The 16225-nt window shown below is 42.3% G+C and overlaps 2 protein-coding genes across 2 annotated transcripts in view; one reads left to right on the forward strand and one right to left on the reverse strand.

Moving 5' to 3' along the window:
• TIMP3 (TIMP metallopeptidase inhibitor 3) overlaps positions 1 to 12584 on the forward strand; it is a 49615-nt gene extending 37031 nt beyond the window's left edge. The window contains exons 2-5 of the mRNA XM_056847574.1: positions 1421 to 1503; positions 8883 to 8994; positions 10451 to 10572; positions 11153 to 12584. Of these exons, the coding sequence (XP_056703552.1) occupies positions 1421 to 1503; positions 8883 to 8994; positions 10451 to 10572; positions 11153 to 11350 (515 nt within the window). The 3' untranslated portion in view covers positions 11351 to 12584. The remainder of the gene's footprint in view (positions 1 to 1420; positions 1504 to 8882; positions 8995 to 10450; positions 10573 to 11152) is intronic.
• Positions 1 to 16225, reverse strand: part of SYN3 (synapsin III) — a 222028-nt gene that overhangs the window by 142340 nt on the left and 63463 nt on the right. The gene's annotated exons all lie outside the window — the stretch shown is intronic.

The following is a 16225-nucleotide window of genomic DNA, read 5'->3' on the forward strand; positions in this document are numbered from 1 at the left end:
CACGTGAGCCTTACATAAGGCCTAGGCAATGAGGTGAAGGCTTCTCTTGGTAAATAAACTTCAGTGTTATTTCATTATTCAGGAAAAGGCCACAGGCCTGCATTCTAGCCAAAGCAAATTTTGACAACATTCCCTGCTCCCTTTGAGTAAACATTTTGTTTTCTAAAAAAAATTAAAATCTGGGTCAGTACACTTTCCTAAGCAATTGAAAGGACAGTCTTGAGACAATTGTGGTATGAGGGGAGAAACTATCAAAAAACTGTCCTGCCATTAATGAAAGTTGCGTTGAAAGTCTCTCATTTTGTCACCATCCCACTCAAACCCTGCATTCATACATTTTCAAAAGCAAATTAAAATTCAGGATGTACAATCTCACCTCCTCCCACCAAGACATTTCACTAGTCTTGTGTGTGTTAAGTGCCATCAAGTTGCTTCCGACTCATGGTGACCCTATCCATCAATGTCCTCCAAAACATCCTATCATTAACAGCCTTTGCTTAGACCTTCCTTTATAGAGTCATTCCACTTTACAGAAACTCATAAAATTGTTCAGATAATCTGCCAGAGTAGAAACCAGAACTCAAATGATTGTAACAATTAAGGTGTTGGTCTAAAGAAACTTGGGTTCAAATCTGCAGTCAATGAGGACATTCCCTTGGTGACTCAATCTAACCTACCTCACAAGGTTGTTGCAAGAATAAAAATGGAGCGAGCAGATCCATGTGCACTAATCTAAACTCCTTTGGAGGGAAGATGGGGAAAATGTGATCATTGGAATTTTTAAATTTACCTCATATTCTCACTTCAGTTGAAATTAGATGGTATTTGTAATTTAAAAAAAAACTTAAGTGATAGGGTGGTGGCCCACAGCATGAGGATCGGCTCAGTTTTCTTTCCCTCCTCCAGCAATAAAAAAAGTGTTCCCACTCTCTGATCAGCAGGGTGAGTCTTCCTCTCACTGGACTGTGAGTAGAACATGTAAAGATTTGTTTGGCAGACAAGGCCTGTTGACAGAGGAATCAAGGAAACCTGATGACTCGGCATTCATGGCACATTGGGTGAGCCAATCTGAGTATATCCACTTACTGGCAGTATGCTATAGTCACACAGTGAAGTGGAAAGTTTCCCTGAGGGATTTTCTACCTTTCCAAGATAAGCCAAGCAATTGCTGCAAAAACAAAACAAACAAACAAACAAAAAACTATACACGGAGCACTCATAACTAGCATATGTATAGCAAAAGTGCAAGTATGAATTGGCCAGCCCTACCCCACCTCCCATCCTTGTAGCTTATGGCATTCTTCTGGTGGTTTTGTTGAAATATATTGCCTATAATGCCAAATCTGATTGGACTAAAGGCTGGGGATGGTATTAATCCAGTATCAATTGTTCCTCACACCGCCTTCTTCTTTTATTACAGTTATCCGAGCTAAAGTGGTGGGCAAGAAGCTTATGAAAGATGGACCTTTTGGAACAATGCGATATACTGTAAAACAAATGAAGGTGCGTACAGAGATATCGACTCATGCAGAATGAACAAAGCATTTCAGTAAAAATATAAGTATTTGCATCTTGATCTTGCCGCACTGCTCCTACTAACTCCTCAAGTGACCAATGAAAATGTACCTAACTATACGCTATTTCACAATGTCAGAGGTCTTTCTCCATGTGACAATTGCATGGAAGAATATGACCACCTGTATGTGAGAACTGATGCTAATGTTCTGCTTTAACCCTGTATTTAGTTTTACAAATGTTTGAGGGGTACAGGGGATGGGTGGATAGACCAAGTTGTATTATTGGTAGATGCAAAGTAACAAAAGGTGTGGTACCCATGGATGTAAAGAGGGACAGAAAACCAATTGCTGTTGTCTAATAATGTTGTTCGCCTTCTGCACTTCTTAAGTTAATTTTATATGAAAAAATGGGTGTCTTAATGGTTGATGGTTACAGGAGTAGTAGTCAAACATGAATCATTCCTGAGTTATGCTGTGTCTACAGAGTTTGTCAAAACAATACTGAAGTAAACACTTGCATGAACATCTAAAGAAATAACTTCTATGCTGCTTCAAACGCTACAGGACGGAATTTCAGTTGCCATGGAACTGATTGTTGCTGGTCACCCATGTCTTCATCCAAGGTTGCTGCTGTAACAACTTTGGTTTGAGACACTGTTTTGCTCTATGGTCGTGTTGTAGCTTTGGTACCAATTCAGATGACCAGTGAAACACAATCCTATGAGTATTCCAATACGCCTTCAGGTCATAACTCATCCTGTTCTTGATCTGCTTGAAACTGAAACTGGTTGGAACAAGATTTCTGCTTGAAACTGAAACTGGTTGGAACAACCCTCTGACACAATTGCTACATGTCCAAACTCTTCTTCCCCTGCCATGCTATGATCACCATCAAATTGGAGCCCTGTGCACCCCCTTTTAAAAAGAAATCAATGGGAGCCCATTCACAGAACACCCACCATCATGTCAAGTTGCACTCTAATTCCTGGGCACTTTTAGCCTAGTTAGATTTGAACTGCTGACTTTGCAGAGGAAAGAGTTGTTTCCTCCCCTGCTAAGGCTTCCTTCTGTGCTTTTCCATCTGATGAGCAAATTTCACTTAAACCTGTTGCTTTGGACATGGTTTTTTGCCAACTGACCTCTTGTTATGTAATCTTTAAAAAAATCAGCTCTGGTTTATTTTTCTTGGCTGGTTAATATCTTGTAAGGCAAAATAAGAAAGAAGAAACAAAGAGAGGATTTTGGCAGTGATTACAAAAATCTGAAACATATTAGACAAAGTAAAGGTTTAGAAAAACAGCCACTTGCCTGCTCCTAATAACAATTATTCTCTTTATAAGGCATCATCCAGCTAAGCATGAAAGCTACAAGACAGCCGAGCCTGTTTCATAAGCCCAGACATAGCTGCCAAAGCCAGCCTTGACACACCTCCTTCCCTGGAGTGGAATTTTTGCTTGAAATCTCACAAGTTACTTCTGTTCTTTAGTTGTGTGGCTGCATTCATTTACAAAATATATATATATATCAGGGTTGCATCTACACTTCATTGGACATTGCGCTATAGTGGTGATTCACAACTGGATGCTCCTGTGCGGACAAGATCATCCAGGAGGTGAAGGATTGTTATAGTGCAATATCCAGTGTTGTATGCAGCACTGGTTATTTGTGGGTACTCAGCTTATGACAGTGGCTGATGATTAGTGGCTGAGAAGACTAGATTTATGTGACAAAAGCCAAGCATTAAGAGCGTATGAAGGGATTTGACAGGATCAAGCTAAATGTTACTGCCTTGCAAGCCATATGTTAGTATGTTAGTATCATGCCAAATTCCTATACAGGAGGAGGCAGGCAATAATCAAAAATGCATACTCTTGTCCATACTCTTCCTTTCCCTTCCATGAAACTGCTTCTCTCAAACCAGTCTCTTTCCAGTGTGGGGTTACTTCCAGTCTTGGAGGCCCACTGGGAGAAGAACAGTTCAGGGGGAAAGCACAGGCTGGAGAAGAAGAGTTGGCTTATATATGCCAACTTTCTCGACCATTCAAGGAAGAATCAAACTGGCTTACAATTACCTTCCCTTCCCCTCCCCACAACAGACACCCTGTGTGGTAGGCGAGGCTGAGAAAGTGCGACTAGTCCAAGGTCACCCAGCTGTCTTCATGTGGAGGAGTGGGGAATCAAACCCAGTTCTCCAGATCAGAGTCCACCGCTCCAAACCACCGCTTTTAACCACTACATCACGCTGGCTCTCTGGAAGGGTTTAACGCCCCCATTCCATCTGTCCATGCTGCAGTTTTCCTATCAATACTTTATAGGAATTATAGAGAGTACCGAGTTTAACATGGGGCTACTGCCATCACAGCTTAGGATAGTGTGCAGCCAGGGTTGCCACTTTTTGGGGGGCCAAGCTTCTGTGCCTTGACAAGAAGCCGGACAAGGTAAAGGTATCCCTGTGCAAACTGACCCATGGAGTGACATCAAATCGCAACGTTTACTAGGCCAACTATGTTTGTGGGGTGGTTTGCCATTGCCTTCCCCAGTCATTTACACTTTACCCCCAGAAAGCCGGGTACTCATATTACCGACCTCGGCAGGATGGAAGGCTGAGTCAACCTTGAGCCGGCTATCTGAAACCGACTTTCTTTGGGATCAAACTCAGGAAGTGAGCAGACTGCAGTGCTGCAGTTTACCACACTGTGCCACGGACCAGCAGACATTAATAATCATACTTAACATTTGTGTAGAGTTTTCAAGGGCTCCACATGGCAGGCATTGTTAATTATTCCCCCTATTGCTGACCAGGGGCATGAGAGAGTGGCTTGCCTAAGAATAATTAGTGAATTGGTGGGAGAGGTGAGATCCATAGCACAGTCATAGTCACATGGCTATAACAAGTGAAACTTTTTGTGGCTACTTTCCATTTCAGGAAAAGCATCTTCTGATTAATTTTGACTGATCATGCTGCTTGAAGGCACCGAAGCAAGGCTAGATAATGGTGGCCAACCCTACATGCCCTGCTTCTGGACCGCTGAGTAGATCACCTGTTTTCCTCCACACCAGTGGATCATGTTCAGGGAGGCTATCCCAGAATTCTTCTCTCCTGGGGCTTTAGGACAAGAAGAAGGCATACTTTCTAGGGTTGACAAAGAGAGCTCTACTTTGCCTCATGTATGGACTGTGGATCTGTAGCGAGACATTTTGCCATTGTTTTGCTACAGGGGAAATATTTAAAAACTCATAGAAGTTTGCCGGCTTACTCAACTGCTCCATGCTTTTTTTGTACCTAGTCTTACTGTGATCAAGGATGATCAAATATGACAGCAGTTTGCATGGTTATTGATGAAAATTGCTCTCCTGTGGTTAGGGTTCTGCATGGCTGCCTACTTCTCTTGTGAGCCTTCTAGATCACAAAGTAAGCAACAGCACAGTCTCCCTGAGGCTGATGGCAGTGGCACCAGTATAACAAAGCGAGCTCTGATCGCATCCAAGTTAGATTACTGCAATGTGTTCTACATGGGGCTGCCTTTGAAAATGGTACAGAAATTTCCGTTGGTCCAAAATGCAGCAGCCAGGCTATTGTCAGGGATTGGTTACTCTAAGAACTGCACTGCTTACCCATCTGTTTCTGGGCAACATTCAGGATGCTGGTTCTTACCTTTAAGGCCCTAAATGACTTGGGGCCAGGGTACCTGAAAGACCACTTCCTACCATACTATCCAGCCTTGCAGTTCAGATCTGCCTTCTCAAGCCCCACTCACAGTGCCCCCGCCTTCAGTGGTAAGGCAGGTGGCGACTAGAGACAAGGCATTTTCTGTGGCCTCTTGCCTCTGGAATGCCCTCCACCTCGAGGCTGATCTAGAGCCTACTTTACTTTCTTTCAGGCAACGGGCCAATCACATCTTTTTACCCAGGATTTTAAAACTAGGGGTTCTACCTTACCAGCTTTTTTAATGGTCTGCTTCTGCTTCATGGATAGATTTTATGCTGTTTGTGTTGAAAAGCTTGTTTTTAATAGCTTTTAAAAAATATTGCATTGAAGCTGCCTTGAGCAGGAATCTGAAGAGGCAGCGTAGAAATATCTTAAATAAACAAATAATACTGAAATGTGACCTAGCGTGGGAATGATGATGGTGTGTGTGTGTAGTTTGCTCCCCATGCTCCTGTTTGTTTGGACTCTATAAATTTCAAGTCCACATCTCATGTAAGCTCAAACTAGATCCAGGGTAGCCCCCTGCTAGTCCTCCTTTCCAAAATTATCTCTGTGTGACTGTACAGATGTTTACATCCAAGGGGCTCTTTGGAGGTGTATTAGCAATTCACAGTGGAAGGGAAAAGATGCAAATGAAATGAAGGAACTGAAAGTCGAGACAGACTGCACAGGCACAGCATTCTGGACAACATTTAGAAAGTTCAAAGGGAAATAAAGGAGCATTCCTACTGCACCGCACTGCCAAAACATCCAGATAAAATCCAGGAAGAAATTAGGATAAGAAAAAGCTCAAAAACACCTGTTCTTCATTCCGGCCCTCCTTTCCATCTCCTCAACAATATTTCCCAGGCTCAGTTACATGCCTCCCATAAGAACATAAGCCCCGCTGGGTCAGACTACTGGTGCATGTTGTCCACCATCCTGTTTCAAACACTGGCCAACTAGTTGCCCTGGAGGGCAGCAGACAGGATATAGAGGCCAAAACTTTCCCCTGATGCTGCCTCTCTGCACTGGTATTCAGAGGTTGGCTCCTCTGAATGTGGAGGTTCACTTTAGTCACCATGGCTATGTTTCTCTGTTGTCTCACCAATGTTCCTGTGGTGTCTCTTCCTCTCTTCCATCCCTAGCATTACTCTGCTTTTAGTTTCTCTTTCTTCCTCCCTTCCAACTCCTTAATCACTCTTTTCTCACCAATGGATCTCTTTCTGTCTTCCCCACTTCTGGGTTTAATGCTTTATTGTACTTTACTGCCCATGAACACATGGAACTGCCTTAGACTGAGTCAGCCCACTGATCTATCAAGGTCAGTATTCACTATTCTGGCTGGCAGCAGTTCTCCAGGATCTCAGATGGGGGGGTTTCACATCAACTACTGCCTGCTCCTTTTAATTGAAGATGTCAGGGACTGAACCTGGGACCCATCTGCATGCAAAGCAGATGCTTTACCACTGAGCCACAGCCCTGCCCCTCCATTCGGTTACGTAGGAGAGAGTAAAGCAATATGCTCAGGGATAACATTAGGGTTGAACTATACATCACACTGTCCTCATGTCCCCCTACCAGGTCCATCCTGGTCCTGTGTCCTGTCATCCATATGTTCAATGAGAGTTCTATGCTGAGAATGTAATTCCCAGGCATATGTGGGAATTGTGCGCCTCTTCCTGGGTGCTGTGGTCTTGATCCAAATTGGTTCTCCATGCACCTGTGAATTAAGTTCTGAGCATGGAACTCTCAGGTCACATCTAGTTGACAGAACGGGGGTGAGGGGGGATATGTAATATATAGTTTGTCCCTTAAGAGTGCTCCTGAGTGCTGTTTATCCCTTTTGGGATAAACATTATTTAAAAAAATATATCGGAATGTTCCAGAAAGTTGTGAATTATTCATACATAGTATGGGCCACCTTTTTGATTTTTTTTTAAATTAAAAATGATCTTATTCCAGAACTTCATGCTGTGTTGCTTCCAGTATGGTGTCATTCTATCATTCTTGTTATTGCCTGGGAATCTAAAGGCATCCCATTCTGGGCCCTGTCCAAAAAGAGCTTTACACAACAACGCAGTCAGTATTGCTGCTGCTGACATCGTCAACATGTCTAGTAAATTAGAAAAACAAACAGCACACGCAGCTGACAGTACCCTTTTTTCCCTTGTATACATCATCCTCAGTCTGAGATGGGAGACTGGAAGCTCAATAGCCATACAGGGGAAAGATAGTTGAACTTCATGGGATGGAAAAAAACGACAACAACCATTCCAGTCCTGTGACATCAGGCTTAAGGTCATCACGAAGCAAGACGAACCACATGATTTGCATGTGGATTTTTCTTGCACAGTCCCACCTAATCCCCAAGAACGGAGGATTGCTTATAGGAATGCTGACTTGACGGGAACTGCTACAGATCTAGCAGGCACAACCGGGCGGTGCACATTAATACCCTGTCATTAGATTTCCTAAAATACGGGATGGTGGTGAGAGAGAGATTCTGAGTATAGGAATTCTACGTTTTTCAGTGCTCTTTTCTTTCAAAAGGCACAAAGCACACAGATTTTTTTTTCCTGCTGAACTGGGTGTGGTGAAGTGGTACAGGCTGCATGGAAAAGCTCCCAGGGGATTGTGTCCAAAGCTACTAAAAGCTGTAGGATATTCTGTCCATTATTTTTTTTTAAAGAACAATAATTGGGGATTTCTCTTCAGCAGATTTCTCATACTTCACAAAGTCTGCAAAAAAAGTGGGTAATGCAAATGTAGCCCTGAACAAGACAGCACGTCTACAGTACAAAGTTAGTAGAAAAGAGCAAGAGTCCAATAGCACCTTAAAGACTAACAAAAATATTTTCTGGCAGGGTATGAGCTTTCGTGAGCCACAGCTCACTTCTTCAGTGAGCTCACGAAAGCTCATACCCTGCCAGAAAATATTTTTGTTAGTCTTTAAGGTGCTATTGGACTCTTGCTCTTCTTCAGAAAAGTGAGCTGTGGCTCACGAAAGCTCATACCCTGCCAGAAAATATTTTTGTTAGACTTTAAGGTGCTATTGGACTCTTGCTCTTCTTCAGAAAAGTGAGCTGTGGCTCACGAAAGCTCATACCCTGCCAGAAAATATTTTTGTTAGTCTTTAAGGTGCTATTGGACTCTTGCTCTTCTTCAGAAAAGTGAGCTGTGGCTCACGAAAGCTCATACCCTGCCAGAAAATATTTTTGTTAGTCTTTAAGGTGCTACTGGACTCTTGCTCTTTTCTACTACTGCAGACAGACTAACACGGCTACCCACTGTGAAGTACAAAGTTAAACCATCATGACTGTTAACCATGCCCCATCTGAACCCTGGAAACTGTAACCCTGGCTGGAAAGATGTAGTTTAACCAAGCAAAAGAGCTGAAGTAATGGGAGACAAGGGACTAATACTGTGGACTAATTTTAGTGGTCTGCTCGGTACACACACATGCTTAGCGCTGTACAAAGCCCTAGCTGCTGAATTTCCTGAACTGTAGTTTACCATAAGATAGCTCTATGGAAATGAAGGATTATCACCCAGGGATAAACAGTTTTAAAACTGCAATCTAAGATACTTAAATAAGAAATCCAATGCTAAGTAAAGAGCAACCCATTGTTGTTGCACGACATTTGATTGAGAGCTACTTTTCTTTTTCTTTAAAGATGTACAGAGGTTTTGAAAAGATGCCGCACGTTCAGTACATCTACACAGAGGCCTCTGAAAGTCTTTGTGGGGTCAAGCTTGAAGTCAACAAATACCAGTATATGATTACAGGTAAAGTAGCGGAAGAGTTTCTCTGTCACAGCTTGCTCGCAGGCTGTTGTTTGAACTGTGATCGGAAAGGGGCAGCCAGCTCTCGGCAAATGCATCTGATTTGCAAGTTAATTATCAGCCCCTCAAAACTGCTGTCTTGAAAATATGAAGCCACCCTATGTCAAGTAGACCTACTGAGTCACCCAGCACAGTGCTGTCTGGTTGCTGACAGCTGTCTCCAGGGTCTTGGGAGAGAAAGGTCTCTCCCAACAACTGTTGCTCCAAATCTATTAGCTGGAGATGCCAGGGACTGGACCTAAGGACCTTCTAGCTCCAACTGAGCTAAGGCTTCTTCGCAAAGGAAGGAGGGCCTCTCTGTTATCTCCACTGTACCAATTTGGGATGAGGGAATCGTCTGTCAGTAAAAGACGGCTGTGGGAAGACATTATGCACAAATTCAGAAGCTGAATTCAGAAATCAGATTCTAATTGGGAGGCTTAAATAACCTGGTATGTTAAATATCAACAACAACAACAACAACAACAATCTCCTTTATTGGCATAAAATTGAAACATGGGGTGTCTGCATAGTAACATAAAATTATTGAAGTTGAACATTTCTGACAAGGATAGAACATAATAGAAAAAAGAATGGTGGAATTAATAAAAGCCCTTTACTTAACTTGCTGACAAACATTCATAGCAAGTCTCAGAAATTGTGCTACAATCTCCAGTATAGCAGGAGAGTGATTAATGTTAAATATCAATTTGCCCAATTAAATCCTGTAACACATTCTTCCCTCCCCCCAATGTATCATTCACCGCTAGGAAAATACACCTTTGCAGTATTAAAAGTAAACTGAAAATAGGAGATTGATACAACAAACATCCTGTACAACGCTTTGCTTTATTGAAGAGGCAGCCATGATGCTTCCTTTCACTTGCCACATAGGAGGGGCTTCTAGAGCAGGGGTGTCAAACTCAATTGTTACGAGGGCCGAGTATGACATAAAAGTCACTTGGTTGGGCCAGGCCATGCCTCACCAGCCCAGATTGAGAATGGGGGGGGGGGCTGCCTCAGCTGGCTCGCAGGCCAGATAAAACCTCTCAAGAGACTGGATCTGGCCCTCAGGCCTTATGTTTAACACCCCTGTTCTAGAGTTTCCATGCCATGGAAAAACCAGCACAGGGAATATTAGCCTTTTTTTCTTTTTCTTTTCTTTTTTGCTGTCAAGTCAAATCTGACTTATGGTGACCCCTGGTAGGGTTTTCAAGGTAAGAGACATTCAGAGGTGGTTTGCAATTGCCTTCCTCCACGTCACAACCCTGGTATTCCTTGAAGGTCTCCCATCCAAACACTTGCCAGGGTCGACCCTGCTTAGCGTCTGAGATCTTATGAGATCAGGCTAGACTGGGCTATTTGGGTCAGGTTTAGGAACCTAATAAATGGAATGGCTAACTTGCAAATGTTTTCCTAGGCCGAGTATATGATGGAAAGGTTTACACTGGGCTGTGCAACTTAAACGAGAAATGGGATCAACTGACCCTAGCCCAACGCAAAGGACTGAACCATCGTTATAACCAAGGCTGTGGCTGCAAGGTACGTGCTGTCTCCGAAAAACATTCCTAGAATTGCCGACAGCTCATTAAGGATGTCCTGGGAGGATGATCAGGAAAGAGAACTCCTTAGAATTCCATCTGCCCATTGTTAGATCCATGCTATCATTGCACTACAGCCATTTGCAACTAGTGTGGCTTGTCCACATAGGATAGTCCAGTGGTGGGTGATTGGTGCAGTGAAATGATAGCGCACTGTCCAACGATGTGTGAAGCCTGGAAAGCAGAGCAAGGCAGCACTACGAAGACTAAGAATCCATTCAAATGGCACTTCCTTTCCTATGAGGCTTAGTGTTGCCAGGTTGAATGGAGCCTGGGATAGGACTAGCTACTTTTCGAAATGCTAGAAATATGCTTTCCGAGCTACTTTTCTGCAGAATTATGCATGCTAGCATGGTTATTCTGAAGTAGCCAAGCCTGTTGGTTTTTTAGAAGAAAGGGTAGAAGTGGTACATACTTTTTGTGGTCTAGAAATACAGCGAGAGAAAACAAATGCCACAATGTGATTTTTTTAAAAAATAATTTGAGCCAGCTCCTCACTTGTTTCATTTTTGTAACCGCAGATTAAGCCTTGCTACTACCTTCCCTGTTTTGTGACCTCCAAGAACGAATGCTTGTGGACGGACATGCTCTCCAACTTCGGCCTTTCAGGGTCCCAGTCAAAGTATTTTGCCTGCATCCAGCAGAAGGAAGGTTATTGCAGCTGGTACAGAGCGTGGGCACCTCCTGATAAGACCATCATCAATGCGACAGACCCCTGAACACTCAACCCTTTTTCTTGTTTCTTCTGTCCCTTGTGGCTGAGCGTTCTTTGGACACTAACTTGTTATCAGATCATGATGAAAACTATGATATTAGTGCCTGTTTCTTGCAAATTTTAGCACTTCAAACTTTTTTTAAAAAAAACTTTGCTGTCTTAATTGATTATTTGTTGTTTTAAATCACTTTTTAAAAAAAGAATTGCTATCACCCGTTTTGTTCAGAAGACGTTTGTCTGGGGATTTGTGTTTACTCACCAGATAAATAAGGGAGTATTTGCTCTCAGTTATATATCATTATCTATATAGCAATACAATCTATATTTTTGTAGGAAAACAAAAATCTCAAAAATTTCCTAGCTGGGTTTTGAATCACAGTTCCAGCCCCTCTCTTCTTGCTTCCTAAACTGCTTCTCCATGTGTTCAGCAGGTAGACAAAATGAAACCAGTCAGGAATAAAAATTTGAGATTAAGCCACATGCCTGAGGGGGGACGAGAAAGTTATGATGTTTGTACTGGATGGAGCAGTGGGAGAATCCAGTTGTCATGTACATTAGAAGCACCATATCAAAATGCCTGCCATGTGCCAAATGCGTTCCATGGTAGCTCTGGATTTGCACAGAGCATAAACAATAGCTTTTTAAAAACCAGCTCCAATTAATGCAGTCTCTCTTCTAGTTGCAAACAAGAAGACCTGTTGAGAACCAAATCAGCTCTACACCTTTTGTGTTTTGGTCTGGCGGCAGAGTTGCCTTTTTAACATCTAGAAAAACTCAAATAAATGTAAACAAATTAATGCAAAATAAAAGAAACATACAGATATCTGGATAAGGGGACAGGGAGAGCACCAGAGAAAGGGGACAAAAGATGACAGTTAGGGCTAAGAAATTAGCTGCCAAAATAGTGTTTTACTGAACTAAGATGTATATAGATGTGATTACATAAGCTATTTTTGACAGGACATGGAACTGTTTCATGCTATAAGCAATGAAAGGGTTGATTCTTTTGCTTTAAAGGAGCGATCATACATTCCAAGTCAATGCTTATTCTTTTATTGTTGTTTAATTCTAAAAGATGTTGGAATGTCAATGTCTCTACACTAGTGATAATCATCTGTGTTTATTCGCCACACTATGTGTTTCCCTTCCCCCCACTCTACTTTCAGTCACACAACTGTTTTTGAGATTGAAGGGTCACCATGCTAATGACAATGCCCCTGTCAATATTCACGTGATGAAATAATAATTAAAAAATTAAATATTAACGTGATAAAATGGTCTTGTAAAAAGGCCCCAAGATGGCAGGCTAACCGAACACACTGAAAAACATCCAGTTTTTTGGACTTTTCCGAGAATGGTAAAATATGAGTTTTATCACACAGGGATGGGGTGGAGTGGATCACTGGTGGCTTTTTATAATATTTCATTGTCGGGTGACTACTGTGAGGGGGTAATTTCCCCTCAGAAATTGTTTGTATCAGAAATCACAGTTAAAGCAACAGAAGCTGCACAGACAAGATGGGGGAGAGAATATATAAACTCAGTTCCACATACTCAGAGAGATACATTTCCTAAAGTTCTACATCTGAACGAGCTAAAGGATCATTTCTGGGGATGACGTGATGTATTTCTTCAGACATGGTTAAGCAGATCAGTCGTCAGAGACCCCATATGCCTTCTGGTGACATGGATTTAGGAGCTGGCTGCCCCACCTTTTCTGTAGACTGAATGATTTTTGTTTGTTTTTATAATGGAAAAATATAATATAAAAAATCTCTTAATAAAAAATAAAACATATTTTACACTTTAATGTTGTCAAGCAGTAGGGTTACTGATGAGACGGGCAACTATATTTTACTGAGGTTGTGGCGTGGGATGCAGGGCCAACATTTAACACAAGTTCTGTTTTCTTTTTATCGCTGTCATTATTTATCTTACACTGCTACATGTATATCTCTTCAGTTCATTCCTTGTAGGAAAACGGAGCTTTCCTAAGCTGGAAATTGCCTTGTGGTAAACTCAACCATGTACGTAGCCATCTCCCCCCCCCCCCGCCCGCCCCCCCACACATGCAGTTCTGCATCCCAGCTCAATCCCTGTGGGCAAGTGCCCTTGAACTCCCACACCTGGAAGAGATTGCTGAGCTGGGGTGCAGAACTGCAATCCTACATCTTTTCCCCCCCATGCACTTAAGCCCAGTCAATGTCAATGGTAGCTTACATGCAGGAGGAGATCATATCATAGAACTGTCCCTGGCTGTACCTATTTTAGATTGGGAGGTTGCGGGGGAGGGGGGGCGCATGGCCATGAAAAGAATCTCCGCACGTAGAAAATCAGCAGGTCAGTGAGAATAATATAATGATATATAGTTTTCTATGTGCTGAAAATGTACTCGATAGTTCTTTCATGTGACCTCCAACATGCTGTCTGGAGTAGCACAGTCCAGTTTTATCGTGTGATTTTTCATAGACTGGCCCTGATATCAAGATTGCACTCAGAATTGGGACAACAACAAATGCTTTCCATGATCATTCTAGCAGTGAACCAAGGCCATGGATCCTTGTGCGATGACAGGGTGTCCCAAGAAAAAAGCGAGAGTGATTTTTGTCAAGTGTGCCTAAGTTTTAGGGTTACACAATCAAAGTTTTATACGGATTTCTAAGTGGAAGATCTGACCCCTTTAAGATGCTCATTATTTGGAAACCTTCATTATTAAGAAAGGCTTACAGGAATGTTCACAGTGCCTTTGTTGATAGAAGGAATCTTGAACTAATGCTTTAGAAGAGCCAGAAGAACTAAATTTACTGTTTATAGTCACAGCCATCTTATGGCAACCCCGCAGGATTTTCAAGGCAAGAAACAGAACAGAGGTGGTTTGCCATTGCCTGCCTCTACATTATGGACTTCCTTGGGGGACTCCCGTCCAAGTACTAACCAGGGCCGACCCCGCTTATTGCCCGAGTTCTGGGGCTAGCCTCAGCCATCCTGATCACAGCACTGCTTACTTTACTTCTAAGAAAACTGAAACGACTGGGATTTGTCTTAGGGCGCTTCCACTTTAACGTGCAAGCACAAGCCTTGAAAGAACTTCATACAGAGAAGGCTAGCTAACTGCTCACTGACAATGGAAAGCTGCACAAAAGGTGCTGGCAACAGGGCCTTTCTCTTGGCTGCATGACAAAGGTCTCTGGTCCATAATAACAGCTATCTTCCCATTATACAACATTTTTACAAACTCCTGTGCAGGCATGCCGTAAAGTGCATGGACTCAATACTGCAGCTGTGTATATCACAATATTCTTTAACACTGACTATTAATAACTACACAGCTTTGAAGATCTGATGAATTGTCAGGTAGAACAGTCTGGAGATCTTATGCCTTCATAAAATTGCTGGACATCTACCTGCCTACTGAAATTGGCCTAGTGCATTCAGCCCCCCCTTAAAATGAAATTGGGACTTGAGTTTAAAAAGAATGATCTCTACCAAATCTTTTTTACTTTTTGAATGGATGTTATCCATTTAAGTGCAGCCCCTTTTATGGATTGGCAGAGGTAGCAGGGGGGAGCAATGGGAAGAACCCCCTAGTTTGGCACCAGCAGCAGAGGCAATTATAACGCCTTGTAGAGTCCCATTGCTGAAGATAAAACTGGCCTCAGTTAAAACCTTGAAATGCAAGAAGAGGAAACAGCCTCTTGTTGACTGAGGTTTCCATTTCTGTTTCCACTGACTGGCAGGTCTGTGGGGTTTTACTGTTTTCACTGACCGTAGAAGTTTAAGACCATGGCTGACACACTACGGTATTGATAATGTGGAAATCTGGTCATTGTGTTTCTATACAGGCTATCGTATATCTGTGTGTTTTGCAGCAGCCAATCAAAATTCAGCCACCTATCCAACACGCGAATTTCCATTTTGCATGAGGATTTCCATTTTGCAGTGCAGAAGGCAAAACTTATTATGGAATGTGCAACACAGTTAAATGGGCAAAGGCAGAACAGTGCAACCCTTCACCCTACAGTAAATAAGGTCACTGACACAGAAAGTTTTTTCTTTCATGGGGATGGAAAAGGAAGGAAAAGAGTGAAGGGGAAAGAACCCAGCAATATATATATTTCTTCTGGAACATTTCCAAATTCCTTAGTGCTGCAACTAAGTACTTATAACTTAAAAAAATTAAGATACTGTGTATATATTAATTTTCTTAAGGTGTATAGTGCTTTTTAGCCTTTTGTTATTGACTCCCACACAATGACCTTGGCCACAATTCCCATTTTACAGGTTGCCTTGACAAACGTGCAACTTCTACCCCGGTAAGACTGACCCAAGTGCAACCCTCTGTCCACCGTACTTGCTGTTAGCACTAAGGCTGCTAAGCTTAGCTTAGCATTTGTCATTTAGGCCTGAGCCACACCTGTTCAAGTCAATTGGAACTTTTCTATTGATTCTAAATGTTTTGGCTTGTGCTCATCAACTCTGTTTCAAAGGAAATGAATGCTATGCCTCTTCATTCAGAAGCCACCCCCAATGAACTCGAAGGAATATGGGCTGTTACCGCACTAGGTATTCCCAGCGATGTATTAAGAGTTTGAAACTGTTGTAAAAAATACTGTTCGCACTTTGTTTGGCCCCTTTAGCTGTGAAGACATCTTCCAACCATTTTTTAGCCATGGCATCCAAAAACCCTTTTAAAACGGTGTTTTTTATAACATTTTTAAACTCTTAATACATCGCTGGGAATACCTAGTGCGGTAACAGTCTTAGTTTCAGAAAATGGTTCAGAGGATTGCAGCCTTAATCTGCTTTATCTTCTTTATCACCATTCTGACAATTCTGGCCATTCAAGAGTGGTCTGGGAGAAAAATCCTCCACAGAAGGA

This window comes from Euleptes europaea, chromosome 3 (genome assembly GCF_029931775.1).
Source record: "Euleptes europaea isolate rEulEur1 chromosome 3, rEulEur1.hap1, whole genome shotgun sequence".
Taxonomy (NCBI): Eukaryota; Metazoa; Chordata; class Lepidosauria; order Squamata; family Sphaerodactylidae; genus Euleptes; species Euleptes europaea.